We start from the raw sequence: 17,648 nt of genomic DNA on the forward strand, positions 1-17,648 counted from the left end.
ATAAATTGGCGAGGTGACAGGCAACTTCTGAGTTGCTATTTTCTGCTTTATAAATACAAACCAAGATAAGAAAAAAAACCCAAAACTCTTATTGTGTATTTGCCATGTAAAAAGGAGAGTTTAAATATCATTTTCCTTCTGCCTTCTTCTAAAAAGCATGTTTAAAAAATGTTAACAACACTTGAAGCCCCAGACTGAGATGCCTTTTTAGAAGACCTAATTTCATAATATTATTTGATCTTCAGTTTGCAAACTTCTGAACACGTTAGAACTCACTAAAGGCAAACAGAAATAGATCAAGCTACTGAGAAGTCGCTGAACTAAAACGGTATCAAAAAAGGTGCATGAACCACTTGAGATCCACTAAAGACTTCTCTAGTCTGCCTCACTGAAATTCCCAGTACATAACCAAAAATAAACACAAAAGGAGAAACACATGCTGATATTTCAAAAAAAGTCTGAAAAATGTTTTTAAGACTTTTCAATATTTTCTAAACATTGAAAGTGCATCATGTAAAAAAGATCCAAATTATACCTTTTTCCTACTTCCATTAGGCTCTTTTTTTTTTTTAATCCATCCCAAATATAGCCTTTTCAGGCCACAAAGGCTTGCTCAAGATTGATGTAGAAGCACCACATGAAAGCTATTAAAAAGTACAACTTTTGTGGTGTTCCAGCAAAATTACTATACAGAAGCAGAGATCTACTTCTTTCCCCAAATCTAGCAGACCTACTGACCTATCCAGTAAAGTTGCTGTAAGAAATTAGTTTGCTGTGGGGTTTTGTTTAAATATTCTTTGAGCAAAATATTTCTGAAGTAATATTGTGAAATAAATTCATTGGATTAAACTACATACCTGAATGTATTCTGAATACTCAATTAAAATAAACCATCAACCTTAATCCCTACGTCTCTAGATCTCTTAAACAGTAACGTTAGATCAGGTGTTGAACTTTGTGCAGACAGAACTTCTTACATGGTGTCCTCAGATTTACACATGTGCACAAGGCTTCCTTTGCAAAGTTAGATACATGGGCCATAGCTACTACTCAATGAGATTAATAAAAGCACCATGAAATACTAAAGAGAGACAGCAAGTTTTATGCCAACTAGAGATCAAGAGAAAAATCCCTCATAAAGTAATTCAAGCAAAAATGACAGTAGAATAAAACATCATTTAAAAAAAAAAAAATCTAACTTTAGAACCAGTGGTTCCAAAGCCAATGCCACCGTCAGCAACCTATGAAACACTAAAATACATGACCTTTCCAGACAAACAGCTCTCAAGAAAGATATTTTAGTCTGTGAGAAATTCTGAAGGCTAACAGTGGTGCGTTGGTTTAAAAAGTTTGTTAAACACCATATTATTTTTCAACTGCCTATTCTTCATGAACAATTTTTTTTTTTTCAATGACTGGAAACAGTTCATGCAGTAATGGTGAACAACTGAAACAATCATAAGCAACTTATAGAGTATTTCATATGTCTTTCATGTATTTCGATACATGTAATTTTCGAGATCAGAAGGAATCCTACTCAGTCTAGCCCCCTTCTCCTCAGTACTTGCTGTAACATTATGCATTGGACGATCCCCTCTAATAGACCCAGTTCCTGCAAGCGACTCCTGCTTCTTCTCTTCTATGTAACAGTGGGTCTTACAAGAAAAGAGCCACAAACTTCTCTTTCTTTACGGCTGCCTGAGAAGCCTCAGCAGTTCATTTGCAACAGAAGCAACCAAGAGGAAAACCAGGGTCATACCACAAGTTGGATCTTTAGCGACACTACAGAAACTGTTCGTTTAGTGGTGGAATGTATGTTAACCATTGATACTAAAAAGTATTTATCGACTTAACTTACAGATAATTCTAATATATAACTGAATATAAAAGTGGCCAGCAAGTGGTCCTCAGTCTTATACTGGGAGTTGGAAGACAAAAAATTAAGTTACCAAATTTACTTTCTTGCTACAGTAATTCCTGTTGCTTCTTTCGATGCTGCACCCTGCTTAGTTTTAAGCATGCCAAGGATGGACAGGTCACCATTTCACTTAGGGAACTGTGCTCCCCACCAAACTATTAATCCCATGAATCCAGTGAGCAGCACAAGTCAGCTGAGGACCTCGGTGCGTACGTTTGGCTCCTGCAGCTGCTGCCTGGAAGGTGCCACATTTGTAAGCAGTGGAAGAGTTTACAGTAGACTCAGCAAAGTCTTAGAGAATGACACTAATTAATCAGAAAGAGGAATACTGGCTAAGCTGGAGTTTCTGGAGGTTCTCTGCATGTGATGACTATTTCTGTCGGAGACCAAGAACCTTCCCATAGGGTACAAACATACATATCAAACTGTACCCAACTCTACTGACCTCAACTTGCCATTCAGCTTCTGACAAGCAACAGAATGATCCCACTCCCAAGGTACACAAGGCCTTGAGATACTGCAATTGGCCGTCTCTCATCCACACATGGTTTTTTTCATTGTTTCATTAAATTACATGAAAAGTAAAGTCCTTCTAGTAACTAAGATCTTCTGAATTGAACGTTCCATGGCCAATCTGCCTGATTCTGTTCGAATTGCTTCTCAGCTCCACACAATGCTCCCTTACACAAAACCAAAAATGGCTATGCTCATTAGTATTAACCAGATCACACTGGAAAATGAGTTTGCTCCTTTCTTCCCCTTTATATTTATTGCATTCCAGATCCCATACCCTCTATGTAAGTTTTCAAAAAAAAATAAATTGATATACCCACAGATACTTCAACCTTCACAAGGCAGTATTTCTCTTTTTCCATTATTATTTCTCAACCTATCCAGCTATATTATTACTTGTGATTACGCTCTTAAAATCCACCTGCAGACTCTTCATTAAGGTGCTACATACAAATGTATCCTTCCCCCCCCCATAGCTTCCTGACCACTGCCAAGGAAATGAACGTATTTTGTACAAAAATCAATGCTTTGTTGCTTATTTTCTCTTTATTGTACACTCTGAAAAGCATTAGATGGATACATTTTAAAGTAATCTTTAACAGAATTTAGGCTCAAGTCAAATAGCTTATAAGCATTATCTTGCCAGCTTACCTGATCAGTACTTTTGTAATTATTTAATCCTTAAAAAAAAAAAAAAAATCCTTAAAAACATTTAACTGGGTTTGCCAGTATTCTCCATCACGCTCCCCATTTGTTCAATTATCCAGTAAAGTCTCAGTCTGCAAACTTTTACAAGTATTTGACTTTTCAAACAGGTCTTTTCAAATTATAGTTTTGATAAAGAGGTATCAGAAGAAGAGCTGGAAGGGAGCAACGCAAGGAAAAGTGCTCTCCTGTGGCAGGTGGGAGGAGGGCTTAAGTAGGAGCATGTTATCTTGTGGTGCCCTGGCTCCACACCTTCCTCTTCTGCAGGGCTGCCTGCTTCACCCTCGCCAGAGCAAGCGCTGGCCCCAGCAGCACAGAGCAAGAGACGGACGCGCACCAAGCCTGCGTCCCCGGGCTGCAGCACATTGAAGCAGGCTTGGCCACGTAAATGCCACCCGAAGCCCAGACGCGGCATCGTAGCAGCACAGCCCTTACCACAGTTTAGCCATCTCAGCTCTGCTGAGAAAAAGGGAAGGAAGGGGTGGGGGCATTCACCAACTATGCAGTCGTCTTCACCACTACAGCTCACAGTCAGTTAGTGCACTTGATAGGTGACATGCCAGAACCACAGGCCATTCATCACAGCAATATTTCCATTCAGAATGTTTAAATTTACAGCGGTGCAGGTCTTCATAGATTAGGTGCCCAGGAATTTAGTGATACCGTCTCTATCATGATTAACTCCATTATTTCGCTAGGAAAGAACTTGGATTTTGGACAAAAAAAATACAGGAATCATCAAAAAAGTGTTATACCGATTAGCATCTCTGTTTTCTAGCATTAAATCAAACATAATAGGGCCTATAGTCAGACCTGGAAATTTAAAATTTCCCAGCATTCACTACACGTTTTAGACGTCATGTAATGGTGGCTATGTAATAGTCTGCAAAAAGGTAAGCCGTTCATCTTTCTTCCCTGAGGCACGATTAAGTATCTGTAGAGGTTTTTAAGAACAGGTTAGACAGTCCTTCAATTAAGATTTCATACCTTTTCCAGCTACCCTGTTCCGGTGCTCGGGTACACTTAAAATTTTACCTAAAACCTGACCTAGATTTTCATTTTTCCAAATTCAGTTTATTAATTCTTGTAATAAGGATACTGAAAACAGTTTCTTTTCAAATCTGTAGCATCACCTTCCACTTCTGAAGTTTATCATCACGTACATTATTCCTCCCTTAACTACTCTGTTCTAGAATAAGCCACATCTTCCAAAAATGAGGTTCTGTCTTGAATGTTTTACTCTCATTCTGCTCCCCTAGACCTTCTAGGATATTCATCTGTACTTCCAGGTGTGAGGACTTCTTCCCTTAGTTGATCTCTCTCCCAAAAGCTAATATTAAATAAATGTACTTCAGTATCTCAACTACTTTGAGCTATTTAATCTCCTAGTCTAACATCCCTCTTTCATTTTCTTCCCGCTTATACAGCCTTTCATTCCCTGAACTCTGCTATCTGTAACGTACTTGGCCACCCTTATCTCTTCCAGGCAAGCTTTGAGTGACTACGTATTTCTGGTTGCTTCTCTGCACGTTAAGATGTTTTTCTGTTGCTTCTGAACTACTAAAATTCGCTACAAGATTAATTTGTTAAACCAATCACTATTTCATGGAAATTCTTGCTATTTGAAAGCTACAACAGTCCACATTAGATTGTAACCTGCTGTTTAAGAATTTGAATTATATCGCTTTTCCTTAGTTAGTATGCTGTTGTTTTGGTTTGCTTTTTTTTTTTTTTTGAAGGGGGAGATATACTCTAATTTGAATACGGAGTAGTATCTTGTCTTATTTTCAGTAAGGGAATGTGAAAGCCCAGTTGTATCAGGTATTAACAACGAATTACATCTTAAATGCAGAACCTGTTTGATTTTTTTTTAAAATACTGGAATAGGTAAAGAGCAAGCATGGTTCAAGAGGTGGGCCACAGAATCAAAGCCACTAACCTTAATGTCAATGGTAACGGAAGTCTATGATGAAAGTCCACAAAGCCTGGTTTTAGGGACACTAACTAGCACCTTTTGGTAGACAGAGACAAAACAATGAACACATATGGAGACGGAACCACCTTCGTTCCCTTCAATACACCATGCCTCCTTGAACACAAGGAAGGCAATGCCTGTCGACAGCAGTAGTCAATGCAGCAGTCAACAACCCCATCATCTGAACAGTATTCACTGGGTTTTTTTAAATCCAATTCAAAACCAAGTTATTTTAGCGTTCAATGTGAATACACATAATACCAACGGCCCAAGTGTTTTTATGAGCATAGGGAATTCTTAGGATTAATTACTCTGAAAAAATGGCTGCAGATCTGAAGCTGTTTTATGCTGCTATATCTACAGGAAAACACAGCCTAGGCTAGATGTACAATGTAGATAAAGTAAGTTTCATATATTCATTAATGCCCGCTATTATAAAGCATGACCTGGTTTGCTTTTGTTAACAAAACCAAAAATATTCTATGAGCTATGCTTCCACATATGATGTGCTACAAATATACTTACATCTTTTGCCATGTTACCAAAGACTAGAAATCGGTCCTCTGAAAATCTCGACGGCTGCAGGACACAGAGACAACGATGCTATTCTCTAGAAAGCAAGTAAAGACAACATCAGCTACAAAAATGAAAGGAGGGAAAGTTTGCACAATTGAAATTGTTGACTACCACCAAATACAATTTAGGTTTTAAAAAACCGTTTTTAAAGAGGAGAAAGTTTTCTGTCATCGCCAATTCGCCCCCTATGGCCCCCGCACCCACCCCACGCTCGCGTGTGGGGAGTTCTCCTTTCCCACAGCGGGGTGAGCTCTCCCCTGGCAGGAGCGCCCTTCCCCCAGCCCGTCCCCGATCCCAGCAGGGCAGCGGGCAGCCCACGCCGGGCCGGTCCCTGTCCAGCTGCGCCCCTTGCAACACCGCAGAGCAGGGCGCGGGCAGGAGCGGCGGGGGAAGAGATCGCTCCCTTGGCCTCCTCCTCCCCACCCCCGTTTCCAGCAGCAGGCACAAGTAGGCCTCAGGGGCCAGCTCCCCACGGGGCCTCGCAACCCCCCTCTCCTCCTCCTCCTCCTCCTCCTCCTCGCAGGCGGACGGGCCGCGGCTGCACCAAGAGGCAGAGCCTGGCAGCCGCCACCGCGCCGCGGGCACCCAGCGCCCGCCGCCCGCCCGCCCGCCTCCCCCCTCCGCGCCCCCCGACCAGGGCCTCACCGCCCGGGCAAAGCCCTCAGCCCCGCGCCGCCTCCCCTCGGCGGCGAGGGGCCGCGCTAATCGCCTCGCAGGCGGCGGGGGCACGAGGAAGGGGGGACGCGCCCGCGCGCCGGCACCGCCGGCGGCGGGGGGAGGGGGCGGCGGGTCCACCCCGTCGTCCCCAGCCTCCTCGCCCCGCCGGCGGCAGCACCCCGCGGCGGCGGAGCCCCCCCCCCCCCGTCCCCATCGCATCGCACCCCATCCCACCCCCCCGCCGCAGGCCGGCCCGGGCTGCCCGCACCTGAGCGGCCGAAGGCAGAGAGCGCCGGCTCCATCCCCCGCCGCCGCCCCCAGACAGGGACCCGGAGCGCGGAGCGGCAGCAGCAGCAGCAGCACCCGCCGCCGCCGCCGCGCTGCTGCGGAGGCGCCCAACTGCACATGTGCGGCGGCGCGCGCGGGCCTGGCGAGCCCGGCGGGAGGGGGCAGGGGGAGGAGGGAGCCGGCGCGGGGGGGAGGCGGCGGGAGACCAACGGCCCCAACGGCAGCTCGGGCGGGGAGCGGGGGGGGGCCGGCAGGGACCGCCCGCCTCTCCGCGCTCCGGGGCGGGGGTGCGGGGGGGAGAGAGGCGGGCGGGCGGCGGGGGGGGGGTCTCTCCGGCGGGCTGTCACTTCCCAGCACGCCTCTGTCCCCGCCGGTCGCCAGCCTGGCGGGCTCCCGGACAGCCACCGCCACCCCCGCCGCCCGCCCGGCTCGGCCCGCCCGCGGCCCCGCACACCTGCCCGCCGGCGCTGCCCCGGCCCGCGACCCCCGGGGGGGGGGTGTGGGGTGGGGGTATGAGGGGGCGGCGAGGGGGCGGGCGGGCGCGAGCGCAGCAGCCCCTCCCCGGGCCCCGCGCGCGCGACCCCGCCGCTCTTTCCTCTCTTCCCCCCCCCCCCCCCGTTGGCAGGGAAAAAAAAATTGAAACTTACACTTTTGTGCGTCCCACCGGCGTGACGCTGCGCGCTGACGTCACGGGGGTGTAGCGTGCCTTGCACGGGCACACGCGGAGCGGCCAAGCCAACCGCCCGCCGCTCCATGGGCGGAGAGAGCATGCGCGGGATTTTCGCGCCTTCCGACTCCCCGCCCTGCGGCGCTGGCGGCGAGCGCGCGGGAAGCATAGGCGCGAGATTGCTCTTCGGCCCCGGCCGCCGCCGCCGAGCACGTGGCCGCCGGCGCGCGCGCGCATGTGGGCGCGAGCCGCCTGCCGCGCCGCGCCGTGAAGGGGCGGGAAGGCGCCGGGCGCCTCCGCGCCCTTATCGCTGCGGGGCACGGCCCGCGCCTGGGCCCCGCCGCCGCCGGGAGGGCCGCGCCGCCGCGCTCAGCCTCCGCCAGCCGGCCCGCCTGACGGCCGAGGCGCGGGCCCGGGCCGCCCTTGCTGCTGAGCGGGTTTGTGGGGGCGCGGGAGCCGGCGGGGCAGGGCGGTGCGGTTGGTTGCCACAGCATCCTGCCGCTGCTTCCCCATCGCGCTCTCTCCGGCCATTACTTGAGCAAGTTCGCTTGCAGCGATCGTTGCTAAAATTAGAACCTTACGGTAATCCAAGGGAAAGTTTTCCGCTGGGCGACTGCTGCTCTCCACCTTGAATTGGGCCAGACCTACAGCGAAGAATTCAGCCCTCCCGGTTTCTGACCCCTGCAGACTGTGACACCCCTGCCTGCCCCATAGGCTAAGCTGTGTGCAGCGACGGCCGCGGAAGCGGTGCACGTAGCTACAGTTGTGTGATGTAATTACACGAGAATGATGTAATTTTTGGCAAAAAGCTTCCAGCGTGCGTAGCGGGGGCTATAAAGGCATAGCTCGAATGGTGGAAACCTGCGACAAATTCAAAAAGCTCAAAAGCTGCGGTGGTTATAGGCAGGGCTATAAGACCGATGGGGGGGAAGCTGCACGCGCTTGTGCACGCGCTACGAAGCCTGCGTGGTACAAGGCCGTCGCTAACGCGATCAAGAGGAGAGCAGGAAGTAAAAGGTTCGTTCTTTCTCTGAAACCCTGCTGCTTCCTGATCCTGCCTGGGAAAGCTGACTAGCTGGGAACAGGAGACAGGACCAGCAGGGCCACTACACCGAAAGAGCGGAACAATCTAGCACAGATGCCGGAGAAGATGTATTTCATTAGTCGACTAGATTCACATTTAGTTACTTTCAATACCTTAACTCAATTTTTTTTTTTTTAAGACATTCAGGAGTTGTGTTTTATAATAATGGGGAAACACTAGCTACCTTAATTTTCTTGATAAATAGCAATCTCTGAAGTTTTTCATTCACAGTAACCTCCCGCTTGCTGCTTTGGGGTTCGATGGCTGCTCATGCAGTAGCCTGCTCTGGTAACGACCAGTATTACCTCATTTCTTCATTCTTCTTGACTAAGCTTGATGGCAGTGGACATCAAAGAAAGAAGATGATAATGAAAATATAACTGTTTATAACTTTTCAGAAAGAGGCAAGTACTTTCACACACAAAAAACATGAAACACCCCGAGCCAGCTGCAGAAAAAAAGGCTTCCTAGAAGACATCATCTCCTCTAGTTGATGGTGCTGCTCTCCAGCCTCCAGGTCACATGTACGCTATGCCTGTGGATTTCAACTGTCTATGTATCTCAAGTCCCTGCCCACCCCCCGCCACCCCCCTTTCTACATTAATTCCTGTAGAAAAAAAAAAAACGTTCCACTATCCCAACTACCACGAGCTCCAGGAATGCACCCTCACCAGGGTATGTCTGGCCCAGGGTGAAGAAGGGACTACAAAAAAAGCAAACGCGCTTTTAAAAAGATACGATTAAATGACTAAGATACAAAGCATTTCCTCTGCTGTTGTAAGTTTTACCTAAGAGGCGAGTGCCATTTTGAAAAAGTCTCAGGTTGAAGAGAAACCTACCTTCTCTAGTACAAAGCAAAACTGACAGAAACCTATGAATAGCAGAAAACAATTCATTAGCAACTGTGATTTGTAGGGACTACGGTAACTATACTAGCTTTCAGAACGGAGGAGCAGTGGCAATCAAAGGACAGAACATGAACCCCACGTCGCTACCTGCTTTCGCAAACTTACACGGCTTCTCTGCAAACATCGGAACTGATGCTTTCTTGACCTTAGTCAATAAAGAAACAGTGACTGAAGACCACCTTTTTTAGTTACTCTAATTCTTCTGTTTACCCTTGTCACGTAATCTTGCTGTGCTGCTCGTGCTTCCCGGCAAGCCTCTCTCTGCCCCAAGCTTCTTGCGAGACAACTGAACAAGCGTGAACAAGAGGGGGTGTCCTGGTTTGCTAGCATTTATTTTGACACATTACTAACTGCCCAAGCATACCCACTCCCAAGTGTGGGTTGTTTTTTTTTTTTCTTTAGCAGAGAGTTGTTCCCAACTAATTTGAAGTATTTGTACCAGTGAAAAAACCTTCAGCATTTCTCTAATCTCTGAGCACGCCTTTCTCAGGCATTCTGGAGCTTTAGGACTTTGTTTGTGTTTGTAGTGGCGAAAGGCTATTCCAGTTCACAACTGCTTTCTGTGGCCTGCCTCCCCCTTTTAAGTGTGCTTGAAAAGGAGAACGGATCACAACTTTAAAGAGTGTCCGTGTGGCAGAACGGCGTGACAGACACAAGGAAACTCTGTTTCAAGAGGTCATCTAGTCCATGGACAGAAACCTACAACAGGTACCAGAGGACATGCACATGGACATATTCTGACCTACCTACAAGCTTCAGAACTGGAAGCCATGCCATCTTAAGAGAGGGACCTGTGCAAACTCCTGGCTTAAATAAAGACCAAATACCAGCTGACAAGCTTGTCAGCATCTCCCGATTCTCAAATTTCTGCTCTATTTCAGGCAATAAAAAATACAGCTTGGCACCCTAACCTTGAAAACGTTGCCATGCCCTGATCTAGATCTTGTCCCCCAAGGCAGGATCAGTTGTCCCTAAGCCACTCGGGTCACAGCATTGTGCGGTTTGTTCTTTGTCTCCAGCAATCAGGAGGCGTTCCTGGTCTCCACTGTCCTTACTGTGGATAAGTTTTTCCCCCAGGGCAGCGGTAATTACTCAGCAGAGGCGGTGGGAGAACCAAAGCAGCACACCTCCTGGGCTACTAAGCGAAGCTGGTAGGGGCCCGCCTTTCCCTTCTGCCTTTTGTTTCCTTCAGGGTGGGGTGGGCCACACATCTCCCAGCCCTCAGGACGTCTTGGTGCTCTTCCTTCTGCTTCACTAGTTTTGTCGGCTCCCCCGTCGTCAGGTCATCTGAATAGTGGATGTCTGGTACTTGCTGCTCCTTATACGCCATTGCTCTTTCCCACAAGGATGTTAACGCTGTTAGCGTGGCTTGCCTCCTGTCACTCGGGGGTCCAGTTTCCTCCACCTTTGGCACTGCCCGCCTGCTGGGGCACTGCCAGGATTGCTCGCAGAGCAGAACTACGGATTCCTTCCCGAGACAAACCCCAGGAGCGCTTTTGTGATTAGATTGTTCCTGGGTTCCCTCCAACAGACCACGCTAGCTTTCTCACACCCTCCATCAAGCATCATCATCCAGCAGTATTCTGTCACGCTAGGCACCCCCACACGCTTCTCTGCCCGCAAAGCGGAGGATGTCCAACTGTAGAACAAGTAAAATACAAGGTATTGCGAGGCTGCTTTCTCCTCATCTTCGAGGATTATAGGAAATATGAATTCTTATAGCTTTTAAAAAGCTATGTAGCCCCATGGACTAGGCCACCATGACAGCATTCCCTGAGCCGTCCTAGACCCACGTCAGTCACAATTGCAAGAGCCTACCTCACAGCGCCCACTACACATCTTCCTACTGAGGAACTGACGCAGCCTGCTCTATACGGGATGAGCCATAAGTAGGGTGGTTGTGGGTCCATATATACCCATCTCACCTTGGGGACAGGGAAATGACTCACAAAGTATAAGCACAGCCCACGCTACCAGCTTTTAAACTGTTGTGCTTCCTTCACCCTCATAGGGAACAATGACCAAAGGTAGCAATTAAGGGGTAACATGCAAGAACTCAAATTTTCAGAGAGAAAGCCACACAAAACAAGCAACCAGTTACACCCACCTCCGAAACAAACCAACCAAAAAAAAAAAAACCAACCCCACCCCAACCCCAAAACAGGTATGCTGAGTTGCTACTCAAGCACAGAGCAGACCCTTCCTTTCCACTCCCTTAAGCTGAGCTTCACCACAGAAATATCCTCTCCTCACTTAGGGAGTTTCTGTCCTGTATCAGCTTTTCTGTATTCAAATGATGCTGATCATTAGATAAATGAATGAGAAAGAACCACTGTCCGACAACCTGAAACAAAAATTCCCAGAAAAGACCACCTGTTCTTCAACAAGCCTTCAACAAATCAGTAGATTTTCCTTTCAGGGCTTCTGGATCTCTGCTTTAATTGTATCTACTTGACACAGAAAGAGAATATTCCAGGGTACAAGCGTAAGGTTCCTGAAAAGCTGCAGTTATATCTAAGTGGGCCAATTGTGAAATATTCTCCCCATTTTCCATACAGGCATGACTGACCGTTCAGGAATAAGGTCTGTTGTTTCTACCCTACGATTGTGTCATGAGACTACCCCATTTTGACATGGAATTATGCATAGAGCCATTATTTGCATTTTGGGAAACATCTACAGTATCTCAATATGTCTGATAGAAATCTGGAGGTAATCTCAAACACCTGATTGTAAACAAACTTACTGTATGTCCAATAAGATTAGTAATTTGAACTTAGATCTAATATTCAATCAGGCAATCCAAGTCTATGTCAACAAAGAGGCACAGAACATCGATACTCAGATGAGGCTCCTATTTCTCTTTCCCCAGTTCTCCTAAAGCCTAGCCAAGTCATGACTGAATCAAAAATTAGTTAGGAAAGAAGTGACAGAGATGAGGCAACCAGTAAGGTATCTAGATACTTGCTTTCCTTTCTGGACATGGTACCAAAAGGACTCTTCACCCAACTCCTTTAAAAGGTAATTGGGAAAATATTTTCTTTCTTCTAAGAGACACAAACCATCAGTATTTCCTGCTCTCCTAACTGGAATTTTCCAGAGAAGTACGACTAGCCACAACAATTTATTTAGACAAAGACTTTACTCATCACAGCTGTAATATTTTGTATAATAGTTTCGAGGGCTAGCTAAGAGACATAATGGAAACCATACAGAGGTCTCTACCACAGTCTGTCATAGATACTTTTTTTTTCCCCTGAAACACAGGTGGTAAATTACATGTGAAACTACATCTTTCAAAACCAAAATGAGGCATTCAGGAGAGAAGCTTGTATTTTAAGCAGAAACTATGAGCTAGGTCAGTGGATAGAGTAAGATTTCTCTCCCTAGTACAGTTAAGAAACAAATTATTTTGGTGAGGCACCTGAAAAAGAGTAAAAGGTCTGAGCTAGTAGATTATTAAATGGTACCATAAAACTAAAATTACTTCTGTAGGACAAATAAAACATAGAATTGCTTATATATTTTGAATACAAAATATTAAAATACACCAACAAATCAGTTTCATGTTTCTTTTCTGTTACAGATTCATTTTATAAAAAAAAAAAGAAAACACCAACATTTTATTTATAAGGCAGCTTTTTCCTCTGCATTTGTCACTGTTCCTCGCTAACTTTTGAAACCACTCAAGGAGAGCCATACATTCCTGCAGCCTTTCTGAAGCATCAGTGCCTGGAGAGAAAGCCCCGAATCCAGTGAGCAAGAACTCAAATATGATGAACCCTACCCTGTCCTAACAGTATGTACACACTCCAGACTAGTCCAAGCTGCATTTTGACAAGCCCCACAGATGTTGGAGAAAACCCAGGAGAAAACTGAGGCTACTATGGTAGAGCAAAAAGGTATAAAGCACATAAATCCATCCAAAGCTTTTTTTTGCTACGTGGATGACAGCTTTCATTTTAATTGGCAATTTAAACCTATGTAACATGCATTTTTCTAGCCATTTTGTGGGTACCGAAGTTATTTCAGGTGACAGTATAATACTGACCTAAAGTGTTAATATATCTTTAGTAGTATTGTTTATAGCAGATAAACCTCAAGACGATTTTTAAATTGTTTGTCAGAGTAGACTACAGTCTATGAGTAAGCTTTCTCTATGACACTTAAAGAATAGGCTTTTACAAGGCTTATCCGGCTACATGTAACATTTTAAAGAACAAAACACGTTTAAGATCACATTCAAAACACTGGGTTTTAAAATATCATATTTTAAAGAGACTAACAATTTATTCAATGTAAATGCAACGTCTAAAGTCATGGAGTTCCAAATACACATCCAGTCTGCCATTTCTAGTTTTGTGCAAATTAATTTACTTAAAATAATTTCAAATCTAGCATAGCATCAAATAACATCCAACCTCCAAAATCACAGAACTGATGTTTTTCCTATCTGCTTGAAATTAGACTTCCCAGTTTTACTAAATTTATTTTTGATTTAAAACAAAGAAAAAAAAAACCGTAAACAATTACTGTAACAGCAGTTAGCAACAAGAATGGGTGACAACTGTCAGTCTTCAAATATAACTTAAGTTATGCCCTTTCTTACCATCAACTTTTAGTCGAATATGTAAATAAATACAAGAACTAACACAAATAAAAGTTACCACTATAAGAAAATACATTATATGCTGCAATTTGGAATAAAATATCACACAATATTGGCTGCATCATTTGGAATATGTATTTGACTGCTTAAAACAGTTTGATGCTAAACAGTTACACCTTTTCTTTGTGTAGAGGACTACACTTTTACTCGCCGTTAGAAATGTGTTTTGTGATTAATTTTATACTAGTATATTAGACTCCTAAATGCGAAAATGACTCAAGTCATTTAGTGGAAGAAGATACCATAGGCACCATAATATATATTTTTTTTTCTTTTTAAACAAAATCTGGTGATGAACCAGCAGTAACAAAATAGGATGAAAATTAAAAGGCACATTCAGGCAAAAAATAATCAACACAGTTTGCGTGATACTATATTTAAAAAAAATAATTTATGCTCTGAATAATTGATTGGTTCAGGAACAAATATTCTGTCAAATGCTAATCTGTCAGAGAGAAAGTAAGTTTTGTAAAAGGTGTGCAATTCAAATTATAGAATTATTTTTTAATGTTGAATTTTGTTTTGTTTTAAGGTCAGTATAAGGCTTATAACCAAGAGCACGTTAAGAGGACTGACTACTCAAAACCTCTTGTTTTCTAAGTGCATAGAAATACAAACAGTAATGAAGATATTCCTTGCAAGAACGTGTATTCTTGTATATGTGCAAATCTTAATCAAGTACTTGAGCGTCTTTCAGGTCTTGGAACACATTTCATAATCGCAGCTCTCCACAGGGCAGGGGCAAGTAAAAGGCTTAGAGTAGTCACACTCAGAATAAGAAGATAGACCTGCAAATTGCAAATAAAAGCCATTATTTCTCTTAGCTACATGGTAAACTAGGAAGTGACTAGAACTTTGAGGAGATCAGACTCTTCTGGACAGTATTTTCAGGAGACTTCAACTGTCTTCCTAACCAACTATGCATATTGCTACAAAAGCAAACAAGTGCACACTCAAATCACCTAATCATCTGTTTACCTGGTTTGAAGATACAATTACAAAAACAACATTATAAGCTTACAGAAAACAATTATTTACATGTACAGTTAAGAGATCAATTTTGAAAGCTCAATGTTTGCTAAAAGGTCGAAGGCCAAATACCACTTTAAAAAAAAAAAAAAAACAAACACCCAAAACTATTCTGGTTTAATGATATAATGGCAAAGTTCACTCCTATTTTGTACACTAAAAAAAGCAAACAAAAATCCCTTTAAGTCATACTGCACATCTTCTGAAAAAAGATCTTAACTACATAGACTGAATGAGTCTTATAAAACAGCAGCAGGAAGTAGTTTTGAGGTCTCAAACAGAAGAATGACTTCTGGAAATTTCAGAGCTATATAAACCTATACAGTAGATAATCACGTGAGAGCTGTCACAGGAAAAAATGAAAGCCTAAAGGCCTCCAAGCGCAGTGGGTGGGCTCCTAAACTGGTTCTGTGATCACGTATAGATCTCTTGAAACTCTATACAAACATACAATATTTATAACGCCTTATTATGTGCAGGAGTGAACATGAAAATGAATCACCTTTATCTATACAAGTGAGCAGCATTGTGTAAGTTTTTAACATGTGCTTTATTTGGAATTGGTTCCAGCATTATACAGCCCACTTGCTCACACAATGAAAAGCTCCGAGTGCCAGCAGAGTATTTTTATGAGCAGAGATACAGAGGAGAAAGCAGCTAGCACTAGAAAGTGAGGTCAGTTGTTGTAGCTCTATAGCCATAATTTACTTAATTTCACAAAGCAGACTTCATCTTGAAAAAAATAACATTCTCACAGCTTCAATATAAAACTAGGTTTAAGGTTTCTTTCCTAGGGGATTTTTTTCATGACTACTGAAAAAGCTGGCTGTTTCTTCTGCAAAGGATTTAAAATGAACAAGCTTTGCAGGTAAAGATTACAAGTTTGTTTGCTCGTTTAAATGTTAAGGCAATTTACACTTCACCATATCTGCTCTCTAATTCTTATTTCTGGTATTTCCTTATTCAAGTCCTATACTGTTACCTCCTGTAGCTATATCAAGATTTTTATAAGCAAAGGCTTCTCAGTCTTAGTGACTTGGGTGCTATCTACAACTCACTGCTCAGTTATGAAGAAGTTGTAAGTGAGAGCAGTTAATGTAAAGCATTTATAACTAAGCTATTTAAAAGTAAAACCTGCTATTTAAAATATTAAAGTACAATATGAAACAAGTAAAAAACAGAACTAATAACCCTGTCAGGGACATACATGTCTCCATTTGTATGGGTTGATTCTATTTGTTAACAGTTGAGAGATGCCACAAAATTGGAGTGTACTGGTATTTCAGATACACTGTAATACAAAATCCCAGTAAGTTATTCAGGTGCAAAAACCAAAGTTAATAACTGCAGAACAGCTTACCTCCCGAGATATGATCCCTGCTCTCCGTGCTCTACTTCCCAGAACAAAAGAGAATTCACTGACTTGTGCCAGTCCTGCTGAGACAATCCACTTGATATACTGGCTGGTCTTTGGAAGAATCAGAGAAAGGACAAGCACTGCCAAGACAAACTTTAAAAACATTTTTTTGGGTTGTTGTAGGTTTGTTTTGGTTTGTTTGTTTTAAATAAAAGAAGTGCAATAAATAAAATAGTACGATCTTTGTAAGATACGTAGCATCAAATACAATAATTCTGGACATAAAATAAACTAGTGGACTTCTAAATGTCTCTTCTGTATTAATGTCAAAAGAGACAAATGTACATTGCACAGTAAAAAGTAGTATCTTGTTTACTATAATAAAAACACCTGATAACTTTGTCACAAATCCCAAGCTAGATAAATAGATGTTTCTCCATGTGTAACTTACTTTTAACATTACAATCCTTTTTTTTAATATCCTAAGAATGTTGTATCAAACTGTATTCTAATCAGTAAGATTCCTCCAAATACAGATGTACAGTAAAGATGTAATATTCCCTGTTGTATCAGATGTTCAGTTCCTGCACAGAATTTTCATTAGGGCATGCAGCACAAAGATTATTTAAACTATTAAAAGACAAAAAAGAGAAAAAGAAGATACCTTCATTATGACCACAGAGAGTGTAAGGAATAGTAAGACTGTGAGTTCATATATTACAAACGTGGGGAAAACATGAAGTCCTAGGAGGAAAGAAAACAATATTTCAAAGTTTAACGCTTATCTTACTACGATAATTTTCTGAGTTAATAATAAATTTAATTGCAAGATTGTATTCTCAAAAACAAACAAACAAAAAGCCCTAACATACCTACCAACACTACCTACTTGATCACTAAAGCAATTCCTGCATTATCCCACCATTTTTCCTTCAGAGGGGTTTAGCACAAACAATATTCCCAATTGAGTTAAATTGTATATGACCAATGCATGAGCACTTTCATTTACAAAGTATTCCCTCTTCCGCACCAGTCAACAATCCAGAATCTGAACTGAAACACACCTCTAATGAAAGCTATAAAAATGCTGCAAGAAAAGAATTCCATTGTTCTGCACAGCGATTGTAACATACACTTTGCTAGCCGTTTAACATTTTTGTATGACATGGTAATCGACTATCACTGTGGGAGGAACATTTTATTCAGTATTTGCATAGACTATAGCTACAACAGAAAATGTAACTGTTTTGATCCCATGACCCTCACTTGCAAACACTGAAAGGCACCTGAACTGGAAAAGTC

At 43.4% G+C, this 17,648-nt stretch overlaps 2 protein-coding genes across 9 annotated transcripts in view; both read right to left on the minus strand.

Annotated features, from left to right (window-relative positions):
- The window catches only part of TFDP1 (transcription factor Dp-1), a 53,985-nt gene extending 46,506 nt beyond the window's left edge, over positions 1 to 7,479 (minus strand). For 2 of the 4 annotated variants that reach the window (XM_087756701.1, XM_087756698.1), the window contains exons 1-2: positions 6,613 to 6,763; positions 5,637 to 5,721 (exon numbers count right to left, since the gene is read on the minus strand). In XM_087756701.1, coding sequence (XP_087612827.1) covers positions 5,637 to 5,648 — 12 coding nt within the window. In that variant the 5' untranslated portion in view covers positions 5,649 to 5,721; positions 6,613 to 6,763. Of the gene's footprint in view, positions 1 to 5,636; positions 5,722 to 5,891; positions 6,094 to 6,612; positions 6,764 to 7,279 lie in introns of those variants that run through there. The other 2 variants (XM_087756699.1, XM_087756700.1) reach the window with 2 other exon arrangements.
- Positions 7,480 to 13,559: 6,080 nt separating this feature from the next.
- The window catches only part of SLC9D1 (solute carrier family 9 member D1), a 32,861-nt gene continuing 28,772 nt past the window's right edge, over positions 13,560 to 17,648 (minus strand). The window contains exons 11-13 of one of the 5 annotated variants that reach the window (XM_009472620.2): positions 17,011 to 17,090; positions 16,350 to 16,499; positions 13,560 to 14,748 (exon numbers count right to left, since the gene is read on the minus strand). In XM_009472620.2, the coding sequence (XP_009470895.1) occupies positions 14,635 to 14,748; positions 16,350 to 16,499; positions 17,011 to 17,090 (344 nt within the window). In that variant the 3' untranslated portion in view covers positions 13,560 to 14,634. Of the gene's footprint in view, positions 14,749 to 16,349; positions 16,500 to 17,010; positions 17,091 to 17,648 lie in introns of those variants that run through there. The other 4 variants (XR_015704518.1, XR_015704517.1, XR_015704516.1 and 1 more) reach the window with 4 other exon arrangements.

Source organism: Nipponia nippon, unplaced genomic scaffold, assembly GCF_047370975.1.
Source record: "Nipponia nippon isolate SJK-2023a ecotype South Korea unplaced genomic scaffold, ASM4737097v1 scaffold_2, whole genome shotgun sequence".
Taxonomy (NCBI): Eukaryota; Metazoa; Chordata; class Aves; order Pelecaniformes; family Threskiornithidae; genus Nipponia; species Nipponia nippon.